Below are 25583 nucleotides of genomic sequence, written 5' to 3'. Positions count from 1 at the left end.
TCTTCAATGACAGAAGCTTGGATGTGTAGTTTATGAACACTGAAGTAGACCGTCATTCTAAGTACTATATTCCCCCCACAGTTCAGCTGGAAATAAAACTATCTGATATGAACTGCTACTACCAGTGATACCGCTCTTTGTTAAGTAAGCTGTCAGATTTATTACATCTTAACAATGGTCTATTTACATATGATAAGTACTGATAAAGTTTGTTTGACAAAACTGTTTCACAGATGATAAACTTTGAACTTGATCATGAAAACAAATATAACTAGTAGCCACAAGCTGCAGGAAAAAAAAGACATATACATAGTTACTGCTGTCTGTTCGATGTGAGATGTGCACCACCCTGTTTTTCCCTGTTCTATTTAATGAAGCATGACTAAGGCTGATCCATATGGTCTGCAGACCTCAGAGCTTTGAGCTAAAGCACTTCTCTGCCTTTCTGAAGGTTAAGTGGTAGGTCACCTCTCACACTTCACTGAGAGCCACATCCTCAAGTTCAACCGCACCATCCTCTAAGGCCATCTGGCCATGTCTACAGAGAAACCTGTACTGGAAAGTACTGATAAAGTTCAGTATCACAGTGTTTTCTGAATATAGCTTGGTATATGATGATGCTTAACCCTTTAAATGGCCATACATTTTATTACACACTTTTATAACCTAAGAATAGCTCATAGCTGCATTGAAGTCCCTTTAGTGATTGAATAAGTCTTAGTATGTAATTAAGCTGGGATTTTAAGGGGTTAAGTTAGCAGTAATAAAGTTGATGAACCTAAGCTTCCTGAGTGCTGGTGCTCTATGCTAAAAGAATATCTTACAAACCTGGTATGGCTTGTTTTGACTGACTGTTTTTGCTTTATCTTCTTTTAAAATCAAACAAAGGGGACCTTAAACAGTATTATTAAAAAGTTAACCAGACAAAAAACACATTTCCAGAAACCATGTACAAACCTCAATTCCATAAAAGTGGGGCAGTATGTGAAATGTAAATAAAAACAGAAAGCTATGTTTATCCACTTTACAAAGACTTGATCTTTAATGCGTCACCCTCTCAACTTCATTGGACCTCATTTGCCAACCGTTCTTAAGAAGAAATTTCTTCTTAAATACCACTTACGCAGTTTTCACGAAGATTCTGATGTTCACCAATGTTTTTTTAATTAGGATTTGTTCTCAGGTAAGAAGAGAATCTACACATATTCAAGAGCAGAAAGGAGTGAACAGTTCGGCACTTTAAGAACACGTCATGAATCTGACAGACTTTTTCTTAGGACCTTCCTCAAGAACACATTTAAGAAAACACTTAGGAAGATTTTGGTGAATGAGGCTCATTGTTTTTTGCATATATAATGTAATTTTGAAATTGATGCCTGCAACATGTTCCGAAACAGTTGGGACAGGAACAATTTAAGGCTAGGAAGGTTTTTAAATGTTCTAAAAACATCTTGAACATGTGATGCAATCATGGATGGGTATAAAAGGACCTTCAAGGGAATACCTAATACATTATAAGCAAGCATGGGTCAAGGCTCGCCAGAAGATTTAGAACAACGTTTCTCTATTAGCATTTGCAAGGATTTTAGGTATTCCACCTTCTATGATGCAGAACATCACTATAAGATTCTGTGAATCTGCAGAAATCTCCGGGTGTGAAGGGCAAGGCTGAAACCACAACTGAATGCCAGTGACCTTTAATCCATCAGATGGAACTTCATTAAAACGCATGCTTCTGTGACAGATTGGTTATGGAAATAATGGATGTGTTCTCCAAGCCAAAGAAGTAAAGGACCATCCAGATTGTTACCAGTTCAAGTTAAGTTCAAGAGCCAGGGTCTGTCATGGCATGAGTAACCTGCACATCTGTGAAGGCACCATTAACACTGAAGGACAAATACATTTTGGAGCAGCATATGCTGCCTTCTAGACAACATATTGTTCAGGGACGTCCATGCTTATTTAAACATGAAAATACAACAGCATGGCTGTGTAATCAGAGAGTGCAGGTGATGGACTAATGCTTGCAGTCCAGACCCGTCTCCTATTGAAGACGTGTAGCGCATAATATGATAAAGGCCCTGTATGGTTGCGAAGCTAAAGACTTCTATAAGGGAAGAAAGGTGAAAAATTCTGGAAAATTCCAAAACTGGATCCCTTGGAGTCAACAGTCTCCAAACGATTATTGTTGTTAAAAGGAAAAGTGATAACACAGTGGTAAACATGCTCCTGTCCCAGCTTTTTAAGAGCGTGTTAGTCATCAAATTTGGATTTAGTGTGTATTTACCCAAGAAAAAAAATGTTTACAAGGTAAAACATGTTTTTTTTACTTTTTTCAGTTTCATTGAAACTGATCCTAATCACCGCTTCTTGTTTTTATTACCATTTCTTGCACTGTCCCAACTTTTTGGAATTGAATATTTTGTATATTTAGTTTTTATGTATTTTAACTGGTCTTTGAAAATAATCTGAAGCATCTAACAAATGAAATTCATTGCAGATAACTAAGTTGTTATATCCCATCTCTACTACAGCTAAAAGTCAACACTGTTGTGGGACACCAATACCACTATAGATGACATACTGCCCAGCACTGGAGTCCACTGCAGAATGATGCAGAGCCAGTAGACCTCTAAATAATGCACAGGCTAAAGCTCTTTTCCTCAGCTGCACTCACACCGATCATGTACACACTCATAAAACACATGCAGGGACAAGAAATTCCTAAAGGAGGATTGAGGCTACGTTCTTTTAATATGTGGGGCCTCTTTCCAAGAAAGATAACGATTCGGAAAAGTATCCTCTTGCAAATCTCTCAAAAATAGGCAGTAATTAACTACACACCTTTGTGTCAGGCCACCAGAAGCACAAACTGTGTAATTAGAACACATCTCTTTAAAAATTGAGCATGCAACCTGTATTAAGAAAGATAATACTCATCTAACAACATATATATAATTTACATGTGATAATTTTCTGAGAGGCAGCTTTAAACGGCTTTAGACATCTAGTTCCTATCACTAACACTGTGAACAATTCTCCTTCTGTAGAACAGAGCATTTCACATTAAACTAGAGCTGGGTGAGATGGCAAAAATGTAATACCACCTCAAGTTTTCATGAAATATTTCTGTTGGAACAGACAAAGTACTGCCACATCTAAAAACCACTACCAAAAACTACACATCCAGTGATTTCAATATTCACTTACTGTGCTGCACAAAATCCAGTTAATCAGGTCTAATTGTTTTCTCTTTGTTATCAAATTTGCACTTGGGAAATGTTTAAGTAGTGATAATATCCATGATATGCTCAGAAAAGCATATTGTGACACTGTGATGTCAGTCATGTATTATGATATATAACTTTTCTTTTTTTTTATTTTGTTCTGCCAGCAAAGCAAAGCTCATACATAATGTAATGTATTTTCCTATATGAAGCATAGTTCTTCTATACGATCCAGAGTTTCTGAGCGTGCTCTCAGCTAAACGTGTTGGTAATGTTAGTCATGTTAGGTCACTGGGCATGAATGTTCAGCTGCTAATGACTGGAATCTTTAAATCGTCGCTCTTCATAGCTGTGTGTTCATGAGTCAAACAGGCATGTCACAGTACAAATATAGCATGTGTCCAGGGACCTGGAGACCTGCCAAAAATGGACCAAGACCACATTAAATGAAGTTGTCTCTATCTCAATTTGGCTTATCCACACTCACTAATAAATGTGCATGCATGCATACCTTTACCTATGCATGAATAAATTACATATAATTACATATAATTACAATTTTATATATCAGAGGGTAATGGTAGTCCTAGGCTGATCTCCATCAGATCCAGTTCGAAAAAAAAAATCCCTGCTGTGGTTTAGAGCATATTATTAAATCTCAGCATGACTATGCAAAATGTTAATCTGAATATGAGCATCTACTGTAATTTTAGCCAGAATCAGTGTTAAGAGATTGAATACTGTTTTCTAATGAATGTTATTTGTGTTCAAAAGGAGACAGAAGGTGTTGTATTTGTATCACTGTGTATGAGAAGAGGATGGATACTGCTAGAAACGGCAGAAAAACTGGATCAAATATCAGAGGGAAAAATAATCCAATTCCATAACTAATTTATCCTGAAATATCACTTTACATTGAGTGATGATGTGTATTAGCTTGTTTAGCTGTCCATTTCTTTCTGTGGGATAGTAGAGTCGTTTGAACATAATAGCTTACTTTTACATACTCATCTTAAGTGAAGTCTCAAATTAGCTTCAATTTAGAGTTTAGCAGTTCACCAGGGTATCAAGATTTCAAGAACAGTATCCACATCGGAAAAGAAAGTGGTATTGTGCCGTCTCTATATTCTACACATTTACTGCAACTGTTTTTACCCCATTTAAAAACACATTCCATAACATGGAAAACACTAAAATAAAGCACTTAATATTGATATTTTTGTCAAAAACTGACATCAATATTTCAGCATCAATCCATTCCTAGTGCAGGACTGCTGCAAGCTCAACAGCGCTGAAAAAAATCAATACCACATGCGTCTTGAAACAGATGCAGGGAGTCATAATCATACATGTTGACACAGATGTCTGGCTGCTGTGTAATTCTGGGGATTCTGGGGAAACGTGTGAGAGTTAAAAAGAAGCAGCTAGCGCTCTCCAGCGGCACCACTTCTTACATCAACACAGTAGAAAAATACAGACAGCAAGTATCAGAAGCCCATGCAGACTCTTTATCCTCCACAAAACTCTTACAGTTGCTTCCTGTACTTTCAATCCCCCCCGGGACCCTCCACTCACTCACACTCTCTGCTAGGCTTTCAGGGTGTTGTGGTGTGTGTGGTGTGGAGAGGTGAAGACAGGGTGTTGAAGTGAGCAAAGAGTTTCCATCACACCACTCACACACTTGCCACCATCTCACTATCCCCCTCTTGCTATGCCCCTCACAAACAAATCTCTGACCTCACACTAATCTGGTTTGATTACAGCTCTTTATGTAAGACTTGAAAACATCATAAAATGTCAAATTGTACCATTATTTAGTTCCATTTGATTGGTTTGATATGATTCAATATTTTTTTTAATACACAACTGTGACTGGAAGGACTATATATGGGACTATATATATATATATATATATACACATACAGTAATATATAATACAACATATGAAGGGCAGTACTGTGGAAAAAGTCAGACCCTACCCTTCATTTATTTAATTTCCAGTTAAAATGGCCATTAATTACAAGTTATTAATTTTCAGGAGATAAGGTAATTAAAATAACCCAGGTGAAAACACAGGAGTTTCCAAAACAGAGAAAATGGGACTCCTAACAATCATGCAAGACCTGGTAGACCACCTAAATTGTCACCATCTGATGAACAGTATTTAAAGATTTCATTTTTAGAGAGAGGAGAAAATTAAGCTCTACTCTTAATTCTAATCTAAAAAAAAAAATCCACATGTTTCTGTCCATCCTTCCATTGTGAGAAGAAAACTCAACACTATGAGTCTGAAAGGATGTGTAGTTGTCAAGAAGCCCTTACTGAGACAATGGAAACAGACACAAAAGAAGAACATGTGCAAATCAAACAAAGAAGCTGCTGATGTTCTCAAACCAATGGGCTGGCCACCCCAGAGTCCAGACGTCAACATCACTGAGGCTGCTGGGGATTACTCGGAGTCTTACTTAAGTCTCCTTAAAAGAATGGAAGTTGTAATAAAAGACAAAGTAAGTAAATACTTGGGGAAAAAAAAATCATATTACGTTTAGTTGTTCTAAATGTAGGCTTCTATATAATTTTGTTAAATATTAATATTAAATATTAATAATAATTTAAAAAAAATATTAGAAATATTAAAAATTAATACTAATTTTCTGCTTTTTTTCCCTTAACACTAAAAAATGAAATTTTGCTTTCTGCCATTTTAACCAAAATTAAACAAATGAAGGGTGATTTCTGGCTTTTGCACAGTACTGTAATACTGTATTCGCTAAATATTGGAATATACAAACAGCTTATATGCAGAATTTGTTTTCACATTGGAAAACAGCCAGTTTTTTTTTGGCCAAAAAATGTTAACATTCTAATATCTATGCACCACGATACATCAAGGCATTTTTACACTCCTAATGATTAGTACTATTTCAATGATCAAAAACTAATTGAGAAATCAGATCAAAATTCAGGCCATAAAAAAGTACAAATGCATGGTTTGCTCCTTATCCTCCTCCACACTCCAAATGCCCCACAAGTCACATGGTGAAGGAAGCATAAAGTAGCAGGCTGCAGCTACAATAATTTATTTATTCAAAAGTCCAAAAGATTGTTTTCAAACCAGTGTCAATATTGTAATTTTCAGGAAAACTCATGACTGCAGTGGATCCTGTATGGTAAATGAATTAGCAACTGAAATGACAAACACTGCATGAGTATTCTCATGCACTGCCATGCTTTCTAAGCTGCACCAGAGCACCACCACACAGGAAGACCAACCTGATAAAAGCATTAAAGGACTGCTGTCAGACACCATTACTGATACTCCATACTCCCAGATGCCATTATGCAGAATTTTTTCTGCCAGCACAAAAATAGCCTCTTGATTTCAGCAGCTGATACTGTCAATCCTGACCTTCTAAAAGCGTAGCAGGATGTGTTAAAATCGCATGACACCAGTATTGCACCGGCTTTGATGCACTTGATGCGAATGTTTCTTATCTGATATGACAGGAGAGGTCGAGAAGCAGCCTGTATGGAAAGGGCACCTGCCTGATCATTGTTTGTCTGACGAGAAATTACCCAGCAGGCGTGATCACAGTACACAGAGAATAATTAGCACATACGTGACTGCAGGGGAAAGCACATGGAACACACTTGACATGGCACGACACCACTTTTTCTTTTCCAGTACTGACACTGAAACTCTGAGTATCAGCCGATACCAAGACATTTTTAATCCTTAAAAACTACAAAGCTTTATTTACCTCTCATTCTTTAGTTTGAAGCATTTCCACAAAGCTCCCATAGTAGAAACTCCAACACAAGTGCTTTGCTTAATAGCTAGTTTTCTGCTTGTTATTGTGTCAACTGTTATCATGTAACTTACTTAAACTCACTTTACCCTACAGTCATATGCAAAAATCTGAACACTTCCAGTCAAATTACATTTTGTTAAAGGGAAGATAAGTTAACGCATCATCTATAAAGAAAACACTTAAAAATGGCATTTTCTGCATGTTAAAGCACAAATTCCATGTGTTTAACATACTTTACAAAAATAAAAACAAAAATTAAAATATTCCATATTTTTCTTTCTCCTAATATGTTAAATTCATACACAGTAATTGTGAATTAAATGTGCAGAAGTGTGTTATCTGTAAAGGATGTGTTAATTTATTTTCACTCAGAAAACCAAAAAAATCTGTTATTTGACCAGGGGTGCCCAAAGACTATGTTTGTTACAGAACAAGATCAGATTCATTCTTTTATTTCCCTCCAATATCCAAGTCAACATTTACTGCTGCAAACCCAAACAGTGCTAATCTCTACACCTGCCTCACCAACATGCAGAATCATACTCCATAATGCAGTAACTAATATTAGTTAACAGGGACAGAAAAAATAAGACAAAAGTGAACACACGTTGAAGTCAATCACAATATTCTTCATTATGTATTCCTTTTATTCTTTTCTTGTTTCCACAAAAAGAGTTAAAACGGCTTATATAAAATGTACAGCATAATGTTGCTAAGGCAATTAAGGGCACAAGAAAGTCCAAGTTTAATGCTTCATATTTTGTAGGCACAGTTTCTAAAAACAACAGCAATGTACATGGCATCTTTCTAAAAAAGAAAGCGTATAAATGGAAGAAAAAAAAGATCTAAGATTGTTAAATAAAACAAAATCCTTCTTTGAATATAGCTGGTTGGCCTTGTACAGGCCGAGATACAGACTAGAGAGCAAAGCGATAAACAAACAAATAAACAAGCTGCCTACAGAAGACAGTTTTTCAATCCAAAACAGCAAAAATGGTAAAACTACAATAACAAAGTGGCTTTGTGAAATATGTAATTGATGATAAAGCTTGAAGTAGCACTTATGTAGTGTTTATAAGAGGTATATTTTGACACATTTCCATTCAGCTTGCAAGGACCAACAAACACCTGCTTCAACATCAGTTACATTCTACAACACTGAAGCCAAAGGAAAAGACAATACAGAGATTACCTGAGAACGTTTAAGTTACCAATGGCTCCATCACTCCCTCTTGCTCTGAACGCTTTTATAATCTCCAAAGACCCCATGTATGAACTAACAAGCAGGCTATGTAGAAAGCGCTTTGATAAACCACTACTATATTTGAATACTATTACAATTCTAATACAGTTTCTGCACTCACTTCATAGTACACATACCATTGCTAAACATGCTAAATATGATGCACAAGTTGATGGAATGTTGAAGCTTCCAGTGAAAACTGTTACAATAGCCTGGCATGTCAGACCACAGGCTTGGTTCTCACAGTCTCTCAGGACTTTTCCAATAAACTTAATGATTCACTGAAATGGGTAATTGGTTTAGCTTGAACGACTGAGAGAATTAAACATTTAGCTTTATGGGGCACAAAAAGGCGAGACACGACAGCTTTGGTTTAAACATACAACCACTGCACAGAAAAGGCCCTTCTTTATCCATACCCCCTGACCGCGATCTTAAACAGAGTGCCAAGATCTGTTTGGTATACTGCTTTTCCAATGGCTAAATAGTGACGTCATTGTACTCAACCGGTAAAACCTTCACGAACAGTGAAATCACCATAATCAGAAATTTAATACATGCAATGCATTCATGACTGCCTTTAACTATACATTAACACTGCTGCTAATCTACTCTTTGGAAAGTTGGAGAGCACCACAAAAAAATAAGGTGCTAATATACATGATCAGGGTTTGTATAATGTAATTGACCTTTGTAAAATCTTTGAATGATCTACATTACTTTAAAAGTATAATACAAGGCTGTTCTCTACATTTTTAATAGAAATCCTACACTAAGGAGACTTTAATCCATCATTAAGATACATATTTCCCTTCAATCAAATATCTAAGCATTTAAATGCAAGTACTCACCCGTTAATGTCAACAATGAGCATGGGGTGGGACACTTGAGTTCAATTAAAAAGCATTAGTAATGCTGCCTTTTACATGTGAGGCATTTTACCAAAGCTGAGATGCATCACTCAGCTTTCATCTGATCCCTGACATCTGAAGGCAAAGTGTCAAAGAGTGCATCCTCTACCACAAGGCCATTGCGCTTCAAGGCGCGACAATAGCCCAGCTCAGCTGGCAAGACCTCAAAATGATTGCCCTTTAACTCCAAATGCGTCAAAGAAACCAGGAAGGAAATCTTTGGTGAGAGCACAGAAAGTGTGTTCCTCCCAAGCTTGAGGGTTTTCAGTTTCTTGCAGAAGAACAGTTCATCTGGGATGTTCTCGAGTTTGTTACAAGACACCGAGAAGTACTGAAGGCTCTGGAGAACACCCACCTCTGGGGGAATGAAGCGGATGTCGTTGTAGGACAGATCGAGATAGCGCAGCTTGTTGCAGAGAAATAAGTGAGAGGGCAAAATCTCAATCTTGTTGTGGCTGAAATAGAGGCGCTCCAGACTGCCCAGCTTCTTGATGTGCTCAGGGATGTGAGTGATCCCGTTGTGCCACAGCTTGAGGCACGTGAGTTTACGGAGGTGCTGGAAACTGATGATCTCCTCAATGGAACGCAGGTTGTTCTCCTTAAGATCCAGCTCCTGCAGGTGAATAAGACTGAAGATGGCGTGTGGGATGCGTTCCAGATCACAATGCACCAGCTCCAGCTCTGTAAGATGCACCATTTTCTTAAGGTTGTTCAACATGACCAACTTGGTGCCGTCATTGTGCACGTGCAGGCGCTGCAGGTGGCTCGACACGTCCACAACAGACTGGGGGATCTTGGTCAGATTGCTTTTGAGTGTCAAGGTCTTGAGTGACTTGAGTTCCCTTAAAGAGTCCAGAGTTATGTTTTTTGATGCATCAGGACTCAGAGAGCCGGTTAAATGGAGTTCCTCCAAGTTCCGAAGACCATACAGCCATAACGGCAGCTCCCGGCCATCATCAAACTTCACACGCAGAACTTTAAGGTTCTCCTTGAGGAAAGTGAGGGCTGCTGTGTGGATTTTGAGAGAGCACTGGTACAAAGAAAGCTCCTGAAGATCCTCAAGCTGGGAAATAGCTGGTGGGATAGTGATATTATTAATAATCTCCAGTTTCAAGGACTGTAGCTCAGTTACCTCAAAGACTGTATCTGGAAGTCCTGAGAGCATGAAGAGCTGAAGCTCCAATCGGTCATTAGCATTGGTTTGCAATCTCTGACGAAGCTTATCCACCGTCCACTCATGGTTCAGATTGAGCTGTTTCAGCTTGTTTTCGCTTACCTCGGAGAGAAATACGGCAAACCTCTTGGAATACAGTGGATCATACTGATCAATCATGTGCAACATGAAGGCAAAGTCATTTTTTACATCTGGGATGTCATCAATTCCAGTCTCCTGCCTCACATATTCAAAAGAGTACTCCTTCAGAGAACAACAGATAAGCCAGTAGGATGTATAAAGGCACGTTAATCCATAGACAACTACGAGACACAAGTAACAGTAGCAGAGCTTAGAGAAGAGATGGGCCATTGTGTGATTGCAATAAAAGTTTTGGTAGCCTATCATATTCTCCACTTTGTCCACTTTACAGGTCACTGTAATTTTAACCTTAGACACCAGGAGACTGTTGTACACAAGGATGAGAATAAACTTGAGTACTTTGAGGACAGTCTGACGAACATACATCAGACGCAACAAATCCCCTTCCTCCACATGAAGCCGGAATTTTTTTACTTTTTCAAACAATGCTTTAGCCTGCTCTCCTTCCTTTTTATCAAGTACACTTGCAGTGGATTTATCTGCCACAATCTTTTCAGGAATAGATCTGAGCGACTGGGTCTTCTCCAGGTTGCCTTCAACAGTGGAGGTATCAAGGTTTAATCTACTGGCACTGTTCTTTTTGTGGTCTTTCTCCTCTGGATTCTCTCCTGATACCTCAGACAGAGCCCTTGTAGTCCAGGGAGAATCAAAACATTTGCCCAATATGGAAATGAAGTGCTCAATTTTTGAGCTTGAGCCAGGGAACTTGAACCAGAAATTGCTGCACACCATGAACACAATGGTGTGTATTAACACTAGGTAAGGGAAGTACTTGGCATACCAGTGCAAAGCTTTTTCATAGCACATCTGGTTTACAAAGCTGTACTGTTGCAGATCCAAGTTGGTTTTCAGTCCCTTCATCTCATGGGCCACAGGCACTGGGGAAATAGGTGGAGGACTGGCTAACTCTGTCTGATTTGAAAAAGGCACTGTTTGGTTTGGGAAAGGCGTCCTCACAGGAAGACATATGATTTTGTCCTGCATTACCTGCAAGGGTGAAGGAAAAAGTACATCAACATTAAGACAAGCAAGACTTCATTCCAATTAGTGATGCAAATAATGAAAAATTCTGACTTTAGTCAACAATTTACTGTTGAGGCTACACTATCTCTCTGGTGGAAATGTGAAATTGCACACAACATGCAGAAGAAAATTCCTCTGTCGTCTGAGGATGGGAGTGAAATCTACTACTGTCATCATATCTTCATCAGTATAAGGCTGGTTTTGCATTTGAGATCTAAACATTGAGCTGGATCTTCTTTTTGAGCCTGTATGTGTGATGATATGCAAAGATGTATGACATGGTCAGAAAAACTCCAGCAAAATTTGATCCAAAGCATTATTTCACAGTAATGCTTCTCTCATTTTTAATAACACAAAATCTTATATAGTGCAGCTTTAACAGACAAGCCTAAAATCAAGGAGGCAACCCATCACAACGTCAATTATAAAACAGAAGCTTCCACATTGAAAAGCTGACTGAGCTACGTCAAAGCCATCGTAAAATACTTGATACATATTACACTCAGAAGTGCGTGTGTGTGTGGGTATCAACTGAATTCTGTATTTATGCATCCTTCTCTATAATTCTGAACACCAACGTGTGATTTACTCACGCCACCATGCATCACACTTTCTCTGAAAGAACATGGCAAATAGTGTCTCAACACTTGCAGATGTTTGCTGTCAATATGGTACATTATTCGGTTTGTGGTATTGTCTGAACAGCACTATTTTTATCTGTTCGCTTCATTTTGGGGCCTATTTCGGGTAACCACTTGCCCATTGTGCCCTCCTGTGTACAGTTAAAAAATCTGAAAGACCAATGTGCATATTCAAACTAACAGTTATTTTTTGGGAAATAAACAGAATTGAATTATTATTTTTTTAATTTGCACAATTTAATTTATGGGTTAACAGATAATCAGTTTTACATTCCTTATTTAAATATATAGATTTTTAAGCCACTTCACTGACAATCCAAAAAGAAACCTTGTGTTTCTCAGATTAAACAGTAACACAGTCCAAAAATGGGTGTGAATGAGTGCCATGATAAAAACAGCACATTAGATAGCAAAATTCAATAGGAATCGCGTTACTGTAAACAGGATAGGATGGTAGATTTCTATTTCTATGTACTGACATCAGTGTGACTCAGACAGGAAATGAGAGATTATTGCTCTGACTCCGGCAGACTCCAGAGGGAGACATGTTCACTTAAATGCATTTGAAGAAAAATGTGCTGTGAAAATGTCAACTTTCTTCACATGAATAACAGCTCACTCAGAACTACTGTATGAAACCACTAGAGGGATTTTAATGCAGATAAATCACCATGTCTAGCATTGTCTATGTAACTCACGCCTTAAACACTGAAGGGTCTTTTTTTCCCTTTCTGTGTAAAGCCTCGTGTCTGGTAGTTTAATTGCCCTCTGGTTTGTGTGGGAGATGAGGCCCTGTCTGGGGTTCGTTCCAAGCTGAAGGACAACATCAGCTGGAGGACAGACAAAGCCACCCAGCATCACAGAACAAGAAAATCGAACTGCCAGGCTGCTGAGTAAAGCCTCGGAGGAAAGATCAGCAGTATCGTACAGAGCATGCCTCTGTTGTACATGCATTAGAGCTTCAGCCCTGAAGGACCAATAAAATCTGCATTATGCACCCCAGGCTCACGTACTCAGCCCCTCTCTAGCCGAACATGCACATTTGGCGTAGTGGCATGTTTATCCCCTCTCTATTCATAACAAGGAAAAGAATTAATTAGACCGGTAATGACTGACTTCACTGGTTCAAGCTTCATGACGTAAGCACATCAAGATGATTTCGAGTCATTGTTTATAAGCTAATGTGCACAGATTTTAAAACACCAGGGAGTGGGGGTGTATTCCCACCCAAATGATCCAGATCCTGTCACTGTTGTTTGTTTAATCTAAAAATAATTAGGATTATCTACAGGAATTTGCACAGAGGAACAGGCAGAGCTGTGAGGAACTCCTCCCACTACAAGCTGGTGATGGGGGGTGAGGAGGCAGACTGTAGAAGTCACCCAGGCTTTACGAGGAGGGCAGGGCCTAATGGGGAGGACAAGGAGGGGCTGCTTTGTGTTTGTATGGGCCTGCTGGAATTTCTACCCTTTTCCGTAAGCAAACTAACACTCCACTATTAAGCACGTTTTTGGCAACAGTGGCCCATCTGTACATGACTGGAGTCTTAGTGATCAAATTGCAGGGTACAGTTGTTTATTTTCCACTGTTTATTTAGCAAAGCTGTACGGTTCTGTCTATGGTGATTTTGGAAAGACTCCATTTTGAACAGAATTCTCTGAATTGAATCCTATCATTCAGTAAATGTGTGCAATATGGAGAAAGGACATAACATGGTTGGGTGCTTAAGTTAATCATTATACAGGCCTTTATTGCCAATTAGGGCTGGGCAACATGGTTAAAATAGTATAGCTTGATTTTTCAGGCTGTTGGCAATAAACAATAAATCTAGACATTCACGCAGTCTTTCCAAAATTGCTTAAGAGAGTAATTTTTTTTTTTTATTTGGACTAAACAAATTTTATGAAATGCAATGAGATTTTGAAGTCAAAAAAAAAATGTGGCAAATATATTCAAACTGTTAACTGCAGTAAGAAATAAAATACAAACAAAGAAACTACATAGAAATATTTAATTTTTCCATTGATGGTATATAGTCGTATACAAAAGTCAACCCCAGTCAAATAACATGGTTTGTTGATTTTCCCAGTGAAAACACATTTGCCACAGTTTGTTTTTTGTCCCCCAACATGTTAAATTCAGCATTTAAAAGGTAATTTTGCATTAAAAGTAAAATGTGTTCTCTGTAGAGGATGCGTTAATTTATTTTTACTGAGAAAATCAACAATACATGTCATTTGACCAGGGATGCCCTTCTGAATACAACTTGTACATACAACATACTTTAATATTTCTCTTGCTCTACAGGGGCCGCTGTTTAGGGTGATGGCTTTAGGTATTTAATCTTTACCCCCCTTCTCTCTCTCCCAGCATGTTTTCGAAGGCACTCTTATTCAGAGCAGTAGATAAATGCATACATGACAGGAGTCTTGCCTACATTTCTGCCTGAAAGAGGAACTAAAATCCGCTCTGCTGTGTGAAGCCTACTGGTGTTATCCAGTGCACCGTCCTATTGCTTGAGCTCAGGGCTCTGAAAAGGTTCGAGGAATGAAAGTGAAAACTGGAAATGAACAGCATTTTAATACAAAACACAGTGAAACTGTAATCATCATTAACTGTTCCAAAACAAATATTCATTGGAAATCTCTCAAATGTTTTTAGATCAACATGCGTCAAATGATTTCATTCAGCAAATTTTACAAGATTTATGCATGTATGTGGTATTTTTGTCCTTAGGCTATAGATTAATCTGACAATTGTGACATACAAATAGATATCAGCTCACTGCTTTGTGAAATCTGTGAAAATGCATCAGAGTAAGGTGTCAGAGCAGAGCATCACCAAGCTAAGTTGTTTTTAGCGTAGCTTTTAGCTTGACCAGGCTAACTAGCCGTATTCTTATTCCTATTTTTAATTTTTAATTAAATGTTTTAAGTTTTGTGTTTTATTCAATAGAGCTCCTGCACTGACTGCCCTAATATACAGACTCTTTATTTTCTCGGCTTATTTTAAATGTATCAAGACACTTTTCACTATGCCTCCGCTTAGCTCTCAACTGCGGTGCGATGGCTGTGTACAGCTAAGCAAAAAGATCTTGAAGCTTGAAAGAAGAATTTCTGTACTTCATCAATTTAAGGATGAAAAGGATCTTCTTGACTCTTTGATGGGATCAACACAGGCAATTACCACCAGATTGGATGGCAGTATCCTTCAAGCGGCTGCTGTGACAGACCAGGCCATGGATCCCTGGCCTTTGGTAGGGGCTAAAACCAAAGCTAGGGAGGTGTGCTGTCGATGAGGGTATGCATGGTGGCAGACACTCCGCCCGCCACCCGGTACCATGAAAAGTCCAGCTAAGTAACAGGTTCTCCATGCTGGAAGAGCTGGAAGACACCACTCCTTTCTCTCCTGTCCACTTGATGGACAAGGAGCCTTTAGCACTGCATGCCCGAGTGAGCTCTCCAGCCATTCACTTTCCTCCAGATCCGTCCTGGAACCCCACTGGGCAGCAGAACCACCACTCCTCCTCTCAGCCAGAGGCTGCGTCACGTCCGCCCCACCAAGCCCCTTAGCTGGATCCAGCTGGGCAGCAGAAACGCTGCTCCCCTCACATGTCTCCGCAACAGAACCATCCCACCGAGCAACCTCCCTGGTCCTTAACAGACAGCCTGAGCACCACCTGCCATGCAGCCCCCACACCAGACCCCGCCACTAGACTCTACCAGGCAGCAGGAGCACTGCTCCCCACCTCTGGATGCTGCTGCACAGCCCGCTTGCCATCACCCACCGCAGAATGCCAAAGGACAGACTTACTGACTTTCTGCTCATCAGGATCCTCTCGGACAACCAACCCGCCATCCCTCACCAACTACTTTATTAGTAGGTAACTATTATCAGAAACATTAAACCACACACCCGTTGTTCACTCAGTTGCTGGTTCAAAAATCTCAGACATTACACCGCAGATTCCCAATCCTTTGAAGAGATACCATTCTGTACAGAAGGTATTCATACATGTTGGATGCAATGATATCAGTGCTCAAAGCACAGAACTGTTAAAGATACTTCACATCTTTAATACTGTGAACATTACTACCCTGAGAGGATCCAGCACTGATCGAGTCACAGAGTACAAGTATCTTGGTATTTGGCTGGATGAGAAGCTTACATTTAAACCTCATATTAATAAACGTGTCAGTAAGTGCAGACAGAGGCTCGGATTCCTATATGGAAATGAATCTCGTCTGCCTGTGTATGCCAGAGAAAGAGTCATGGAGGTAACCTTACTATCAGTACTAGACTATGGTGATGTAGCTTATAGACATGCATCCGCCAGTACCCTCAAACCACTAGACTCAATCTATCACTCCGCCTTGTGATTAGCACGATGAGAAACACGCTGGCTTATTTTTATTCATAAAATTACTCTCTGGCCATATGCCAGTTTATGTCTCATCTATGATCTCTATAAATAACAGTAATTATCAGACCCGCTTTAGTGACTGGATCACCTGTCAGGTACCTAGAGTTTTTACTGAACTGGGAAAGTTTGCTTTTAGCTACAGTGTAACAGTGAGCTGGAACATACTACAAGAGTCTCTAAAACTCGGCTCGCAGTCATTTTAAACCTTTAGTCTCTAGCCACCTTCAGACAGCCGGTCACTGTTTTAGTTGAGTTTTTTTTTCTTTTAATTTCTCCTTTCTATTTCATTTTATTATTTTTTTATGTACTTTTTTCCCTCCAAATAATTGTATTCTCTCAATGTTATTGCTGTTTTTAATTATTTATTTTATTACCTTTTATAATTATTTTATCTGACTGTTTGCCTATTTATCCTTATGTTAAAATCTTATTAATTGGCTTATTATCTTGGTTTTATTTTATATTTATCCTTCTTAATCAAATCATAATTGTTCTCTTAATTCTTTTGCCATTTATGTTGTGTTTTTTCTGCTTATTTGTTCATTTTAGTTTAACCTGATTAAATTCCATTTAAATTTCTTTTACAATCCTTTTAATGTTGTAAATACTCGGCTACATTGAAAATGAGGGTCACCCTCAATGTATTTCCGAGTGAAAGCAAAGGTTGACTGACAATGTCCTCTATGCTTTTCTGTACACCCTCACGTCACTTTGTTTGCATTACATCATGATGCAAGAAACCATTTAGCCAGCTAGCATGCATTTTTAATGCGAGGGGTTTGATAACTTTAAGTCTGACATCATGTAACATTGCATTCAGATGTCTGTAAATTATGGGCTATTTCATAGCTATTTAGTTGAGCAATTTATTGATTCAGAAAGAATAAAATTCCATAGTCTGTGTGTGGACATATCTTTATCAGTACAAACTCAACTACCAGATCCAGTAGCTTTCTAAACCAACTCTTATTATATTATCCTTACATACAGCCTCAGTAAAAAAAAACAGAATTAAGCACTTTTTCCATTTAGTTCTAATTGGTTTCAGAATGTTATGTTGGGGTTGGAAGGCAGAATCAAATACATTAAAATACTGGTTATGCTCAAAACTAAACAATTTTTTTTTTTATTCTATTTCTGAATCCTGATTGATGTGCATTACATAATCGCTTGAGATTTCCATTTTATAACGAGGCTTAACAGGTGTTGCGTGACAGTCATGGACTTCACAAAAGTCAACTACACATATAAGTTCAGCGTTTTGTTGGCAATTTTTTTATCTCACAAATATTTAAAGCATTCTCCAATATGCCAACATCTTGGCAATCCTGATGTCCCAGAAGGCTGCAATATGCAAATGTGTCCCCTAACTGAAATGTTTTCACTAGGTGCTATGAGCATCCTGACCAATCACAGGTTCAGATGAGTGTTGTGGGTGAGCTCTGTGGGTGTTCTGATGAATGAAAGTATTCATTTATTCATGGAAAAAAATTGCAGTCCAATCTTTAAGCCTTTATATCACATTGACATACAATAATAAAGAATCAAACAATAAATAATCAAAATGTAACATCACAATTTTAGTATTCTGGACATATTATGCAAATGCCAACAAATGTACCCCATATGCAAATGATATCCAAATTCTGGGAAGAAATGCACAGAAGAACAAGTCTGGCACCAACCTGAAGGGTACATCCAAACACGCCGATCATAAGCATGACCACAGAGAGATATTCTGCAAACACATCCCACCATGGCTTAAGGACTCGGAAAGCTGGCTGCTGTTCCGAGAACTGACGGAATTCTGTCACTGGAATCATATTCCTGCAAAGACACAATGAGGAAACATGAGCTCCACTGAGCAGAATGTAAACTTCTACATCAAAGCTTGTAGTTTGACTCTGCAAGCTGCTCTCTTGAGCAGAGCAAATGGCGCACAAGAAGCTATTTGTCATATCTAAGGCGTATCACATTTAACGTAATTACAACAGGAAGGGTGCACAGAATAGCAATGCCCTGAGAATAACTGCCCTTCAGCTGTCCTTGTGGCACTGTAAAATCCATTGTACTGAAACATTCCCTTTGTGGTCTGCATTTTACAGTCTTTCCTACCGACCATCTGCAATGTCACAACATACAGCCAAACCATAACAGTGGTTTCTTCACCCTTAACTTTAGCTACAATTTATCTGTGCCTATCCAGTGTAATGCAACTTGCTGGTTTTGCTGAGTGTGTGTCCTTGTTGAACCATAAATGAATCTTACACTTAAATGTATATTGTGCAAAAGTCAGAGACCACCCTCCATTTATTTAATTTCCTGTCAAAATGGCATTAAGTACAAGTTATCCACTTGTCAGGAGATATTTCTGAGGAGATTAGGTATAAGATCATCCACTTGCATAAAGATGGGGAAGTCAAAGGAAAATAAGTAATCATCCAAAACTTCCAAAAGTTAGAAAATGTTTTAAATTTAATACATAAAAAAACGTTTAAAACCTGGTAGACCATCAAAACTGACAATGTCAGATAAACAGATTGAGTGGAGAAAATCAAGCTCACCTCGTGTCAGATCTGACAAAAAAGAAAAAAAAATCCACAGATTTCTGTCCATCCTTCCACTGTGAGAAGACAACTAAAAGGATGTGGTGCAAAGCTGCTGGTGTTCTCAGAACAATGGACTGACCATCCCAGAGTCCAGACTAAATGTGTTTGGATTACTTGGATCATGAGAAGCAGAAAATGCAATGAACTTCTAAGACTGAACATTGGAGGTGTGGAAAATTTCTTTGAAAACTTAAAAGCAAGTCTCCTAAAAAAGGAATGGAAGCTGCAATAAAGGCAAAGTGTGGACACAATAAATACAGGGTGTCTCAAAAAAACTGACATAATTTCGTAGTCTAATAACATAGCCAATTCTCCCTCAAATGATCTCAAATTTTAACACAATGTGTAAAAACTAACCAATTAATTTTTCTTTTTTTTTCAGGTTGAAGAATGGCATTCACTAGAAATGAAAAGGTATTTTGTGCTCAAACACAGTCAAACAAGAGTGTGCAGCATGCATTTAATTCAATAAAAATGCACCAACATGGCACAAAAAATTCAAAGTGGAAGGCTGTCTGTGCAGGGCAAAGGGATCTGGACGACCACCAGTATCGGAAAATATTGCATTTGTGAAGCTTTGTGAAACTGGTTATAAAATCTACATCCATCTGAATTTCTTGCTTGAATTTTGATAAATAAATCTTGTATTGTTCAACATGATGCCTATTTAATTTCTTGTTTGCCTAGGACATGTAGTTACGCAAATATTCACATCTCAAATGATGTCAATTTTTTTGGGACACTCTGTACTTAAAGTTTTGTTACAACATTTAGTTGCTGAGGCTTCTGTGTAATGTTTATGCTTTCTTCATGATGCTGAAAAATGAATCATTTGTGCTTAATGGCCGCTCTGACTGGAAATTAAATGAAGGGAGGCCTCTGGCCACCTCTGACTGCAAAGTACATTTGAGTTGCAATTTCAGTCTGTACTCAATGACATTAGCAAGTTTGTCATAAAGATTGTCTCTGCCTAGCTAGCATGCCAGTAAATGCCTGATCAACACTGATAGCTGACACAAGTTTGACACAATCTGAAGCTGAATTATACTCAGCAGAACATGGCTAGGCGTGTTAGACCAAACCTACTATAAGTGCCTCTTGCAAGTGTGAGTTCAGATATATTACAGATACATACCCTCTTATCATAACAACACGTAGCCCCTTTGGTTTGATTAATTATTGATCTTATGCTATACAGCACTCAGTTCTTGGCAGTTGATCCAGAAAATCATTTCATGGTTGATGAGCCTTACAGCTGCCTAACACAACATATCAAAGCGGACAGACTCAGAGACAGAAAAATGTGGTGGGGATCACTGAACATCTCTGAGAGAAAGGCCATGTTAGTGCTCAAAAGACCACAATGACTCATCAATTACTCATTGCTTACTTCCTTCTAGTCAACTTTAGAGAGTGCCACAGCGTCTCTAACATAATGCTGACAACTTTCCACGTGTATGCTGCAGCTTAATGATGCAATTCCCCCTCAATCTTTTTTAAATGACACAGCAAAATATAATCATCCAGAGTTTCGCTTCAGCCAGCTATTTAACAGAACTGACATTTCTATCTTGACAAATTTTTAATTCTAGCAATCTATAAGATGCAAGACAATTTTTAATGTCAGAAGTTTCTAAAATAATTAAATATCATCCTTATTTACTAATGAAGATCTCAATCAAGATCACCTTTTGATTTATTACCAACAACTGAAACTGATACTTGCACCAAACAGGCATCTTTAAAATGTAACCCTCCCTTTATATATTTAGCCCATGAATCTGACAGCCTTGAACTCTGCATACTCCAACTTCCAAGCCCTGGATATTCTGTGGAAAAGCCTTTCTGTTTAGCGCCGCTTCTAGCATAAACACACTCTGTCTTAACAAACACATGGATATACAACCAAATATATTTATATCCTGTTTGGTCAAATGTTGCTAAACAACTTGGTAGGACGCTGCTAAATTACTCAATAGACAGTGACAAGTGAAGCAATAAGAGTGAACAATAGCGTAATATACTGTAAAGGCTCTGAATGTGTCCAAGAATATCATCCCATTAATTAGTCTTGTGAAGTTATACAGTAGCACGTCTTGGGTGAAAGCCACTGTGTATTCTTCTTTTAAACATGTTTCAAAAGTGCTTGAAAAATATTTGGACGTTTGAGCACACCATCTGCATTAGATCAAGTATCAAGGGCCCGAAAAAAGTGTTTTCTTTTAACATGCATTCCACTGTGTGAGAATCAAGACACCATGTTTGTGTATGTGATGTCCTTTACTAAGCATGCATCGCACTATGTGCACTATTTTTATATTATTTTCTTTTATTAAAAGATATGTATTCCACTACATGCTCCACTTGTGTGAATCAAGAGACTATGTTTGTGCAAGTCTAGTCAACAGCATTAATAACAGTAATTCACACGTGGGACTTAATATTCGCCCTCTTTTCACGTCGGTCACCGCAATACAATTACTGTAAAGACCACTGATGGCATGTTGGCGTGAGAGCATCGGATAAACGAAAGCACTGGCCGGCCTAATGGAAAAAAACATGGGGCACTGATAAGAGAGGAAGCAATGTTAGTAAGGGTGGAGCGAAGGCTGTTTACAGATTTTGGATGAGCAAAATGTTTGAGCCTCAAAACTTTAGCCAAACTGCATTTCCTAAAAGACTGTTAAGATACTGGGATTATTCAGTGCTGGATTCTAAAGAGAAACGGTGGGCTGCTGTCTTATGAGATCAGACCCTGCTTGAGCATCTGGGACCTTGGAAAGCTTTATACTCCTTTATTCTCCTCCTAGCTCCTTCCTGCCAGGAAATGGGGCTATTCTCGCACGTGGTGTTGAAAAAAAGAAAGAAAGAAAGACAATGTTCGTCTGAATCACCTCCAGTCTCCAGGATGCAGAGTTCTGTTTGAGATGGACCTTTTAAAACAACGGAAAAAAACAAGAGGCTCAACACGTCCCTTTAGCTTGAAGTGATACAGAACAGATTGTCTTTTAGGTACGTACTGTTTACACAGTTAAAGCTTCTCCTGATACTTCACTCGCACTCAGGAGAGGTTTTAATATATATAATTAAAATCAAAGGCCTGAGCGCGTCTCAGAGAAGCGAGTTTAGCCTTTTTGTATTGGGATCCACATTTCTAACAGCTTCCACTGCAGTCTGGAGTATCCTGAATCAGGATAACGCCCGAGTGCCTCCAGCACAGTAAGCACTAATTACGCTCTGGCGCACTATAAAAACACTAAACGATTCCAGCCTGGGCACCGTTTCTCTCTAAAACGCGCTCTCGAGTTATATTTATCAGCTTTATTCAGACTAAAAGCGTGACTACGTGGCGAAAACGGATCAGACGCGAGAACAAACAAGTCGCCGATTTCCAACGACAACAGCACGAGCACGTTTTCTTATGAATGAGCCGCACTTTACGCATGAAGGAGGGAGAGAAGTTAACACATTTAGCCGGTTTGTTAGACTATTAAACTGTAAAAGCAGCGAAAACTGAGGTAAAGTTGAACTTACGTATTAGAAACGAGCCGTCGGCAGGTTATTCACCTCAGGAGAGAGAGCTCAGCGGCGGGTTGTGAGCACTAAGCAAGGAAGGCGGGCTGCATGTCCTGTCCTTGGCGCTGCTGCTGCGCTCGAGTCCCTCCTGCCCTCTCTCTCCTCTCTCCACTCACTCCTTATTCCTCCTCCTCCGGCTGCTGCTGCTGCTGCTGGAGCACAAAGGCTGCACTGAGTGACGCCGCCGGTGGGGCGGAGGCTTCCACGACTGTCCCTCCAACACAGCACACACACTGGGGGCTGGAGCTGGCGCTTATTTTTAAGTTTAAGTTTAGAGCAGCTCGGTTGGGACAATGTTAGCTGGGTGATCCCGACCTTTCTGAGCGAGACAAATTGTTTGCTTGCGTCACTCGCGGGCATTATGGGTATTTTCGGCTTTCAATAGGGGCTTAATGTGGGCTACGGGAAGGGAGCACGTGGGTGGAAATGAGGGTCTGGTGATAGTATGGAAAAGGAGGAAGGATTTTTTTTATTGCAGACAGGATTTTACAAAAATAAACAACGAGCGCGATAGCTGAGAGCTAGATACACCCAGCCTGAAAATGATGTTCAGATTTCAGGCAAAAGTGAACATCAAAGGAAGTTGGCAGGGTCAGGTTTACTACACCAACAAATGGCTGTACCCTGCGAGAAAAACCAGCATGGAAGTCCAGAGAGGCTGTTGGTTATCTTGAGATCATGATTTATTTGTCTTGTGATCTCAAGATAACACATGTTTTCTTGAAATCACAACTTATTTGTCTTGTGAACAAGTTGAGGTGATGAGAAATGATCTTGAGATCATGAGAAAAATAAGTTGTGATATCAAAAACACAACTTCTCACGACTTTATTGTCTTGTGATCTCAAGATCTCATGGCCTCTCTGGACTTCCACACTGGTCAGCAGTGAAACCAGTTGTGTTTTGATGCTGGTAGGCAGGTCAACCAGCATGACCATGCAGATTATCAGGTTGGAACCAGCAGAGTTGGCTGCGCCATCTGGCTCGTGTTTGCTCATATGTTACCTCTCTGTTCTCTGGAAGTATTCTTTGGTGCTGGGAGGCAGAGAGCTTAGGAACCCCTGGTTCAACCTAAAGTGCAAAGGAGTAAGGTCTGTCGAACCACTAAGCTCTAGAACAGGACTCAGGATATTGTGGTTCAGGAACAGATACAGAAGAGAACAGTAATCTGTGAGGAACAATTTAAAAAGGCATAGTTCTCAGTAAGTGAATACTGGAAAGAGTAAAGACAAAGTGAAGAAGAAACTTTTAAGCATCTTTTGTTCATGATCATTCTCTTATTCACCAATAAAAATAAAGTATAAATGTGTGATTGTACTTTCTTTGGTTATGAAAAATAGAAGAAGCTGAGTTTAAGGACAGCATAATGAACTATATTATTTTTTGCTTGTATACATTTGAGTCTTACTGTAATGTTTCTTTATCTGTGTGAAGGGTTGAATTCTACAATTTTTTCTCTCTCAACACGGGCAGGAAGTGTGCTAATCTCTCCATGTGGCTGAAACCAGCTGTTGTATACAGATGGTGTGAGTACTTAAATGTATATAAAAAAAGGGACAATGCAGTCCACGACCCAGTCAGTAATAAGGAACCCAGTCAGAACCATAGCCCAGTCTTAACTCATCCATAAATATATATATATATATATATATATATCAAACAAAATTTAATAGGCTTCATGTTGAACAATACAAGATTTGTTTATCAAAATTCGAACAAGAATTTCAGAGGGATGTAGATTTTATAACCGATTTCATTAAGCTTCACAAATGTAATATCTTCTGATCCAGATCCCTTTGCCCTGCACAGACAGTTGATTGATTGATGTTGATTCGTCCGCCTCCCCTCAGTCCATTTTAAATGAGCTCGGGCCCAGAAAAGGTGGGAGCATTCCAGGATCCTGTTTATGTACAGTTTATTCTTTGCATTTTAGAGTTCTAACTTGCATTTGTGGAGGCAGCAAAGAACTGTTTTCACAGACAGTGGTTTTCATAAGTGTTTCTGAGCCCATGCAGTGATTTCCACTGCAGAATTGTGTCTGTTTTTAATACAGTGTAAAATAGCTTTCTTCACCAAAGTTCTTTCTACACCAAAAATAATGCTGATTACTGCTGAAAAGTGCAGGTGCAGGTTTTTGAGAGCAACAGAATATTTTTTGGACTGTCCCACATAGACTTAATTTCCAGATAATGTCAGCTATTTCTGTGACACAAAACTAGAATGAACTTTGTCTCTCATTCTAAGAGAGTTATATATTTCAAATATGCATCAGTGATTGGTTGGTTAATTTTTGTTACAAAGAGGTTTAAGGAAGTCCAATGAAGTTCAAGCCCATTCAGGAATTTTATTCTGTGCAAATAGATGTAATTCAGTTCAATGTGTTTGTCATGTTGCTAAAAAATAAAAGCAAAGATGCCATTTTAAAGTATTACTGTAGTGTCATGAATTTTATAGAGTATGGCGGATAACTTGTTATGACATCCAGACTGTTTACAGCACAGGAAAAGTTGATGATACAGTTACTGCGTGGAAAAAGTTGGGTACATTCCTGATGAAGTTATGACCAAGCTGATGTTGCTCCAGTGTTTCTAAAAAGGTTTTGTAAATCAGTATGTATGTGATACTGTTGTGTTTGAGTTTTAGAGGAAAAAGCGTTGGAAGTTGTTTTAAAGTGATTATTTCTTCTTTTTTCCCAGCTGTTTTGTTTTAGGTTCCTGCAAGCTAGGAGCTGGGAATTCTTTGCAAGTTACAGTTCAAAAATTCCAAGCAACTTAGATGTGACATCACCAGACTGTGAGTTACA

The 25583-nt window shown here is 38.8% G+C and overlaps 1 protein-coding gene across 1 annotated transcript; it reads right to left on the bottom strand.

Moving 5' to 3' along the window:
- Window positions 1–7665: 7665 nt before the first annotated feature.
- On the bottom strand, window positions 7666–23080 carry lrrc8c (leucine rich repeat containing 8 VRAC subunit C). Its single transcript, XM_036570438.1, has 3 exons — window positions 22739–23080; window positions 18281–18422; window positions 7666–11495 (listed from the first exon to the last, which is right to left on the bottom strand). The coding sequence occupies exons 2-3, from the start codon at window positions 18416–18418 to the stop codon at window positions 9240–9242; spliced, it is 2394 nt and encodes a 797-aa protein (XP_036426331.1). The 5' UTR covers window positions 18419–18422; window positions 22739–23080; the 3' UTR covers window positions 7666–9239.
- Between the last annotated feature and the right edge of the window lie 2503 nt (window positions 23081–25583).

The sequence above is a fragment of the Colossoma macropomum genome, unplaced genomic scaffold (genome assembly GCF_904425465.1).
Source record: "Colossoma macropomum unplaced genomic scaffold, Colossoma_macropomum, whole genome shotgun sequence".
In the NCBI taxonomy this organism is placed as follows: Eukaryota; Metazoa; Chordata; class Actinopteri; order Characiformes; family Serrasalmidae; genus Colossoma; species Colossoma macropomum.
This window is presented reverse-complemented; position numbering and strand designations above follow the sequence as displayed.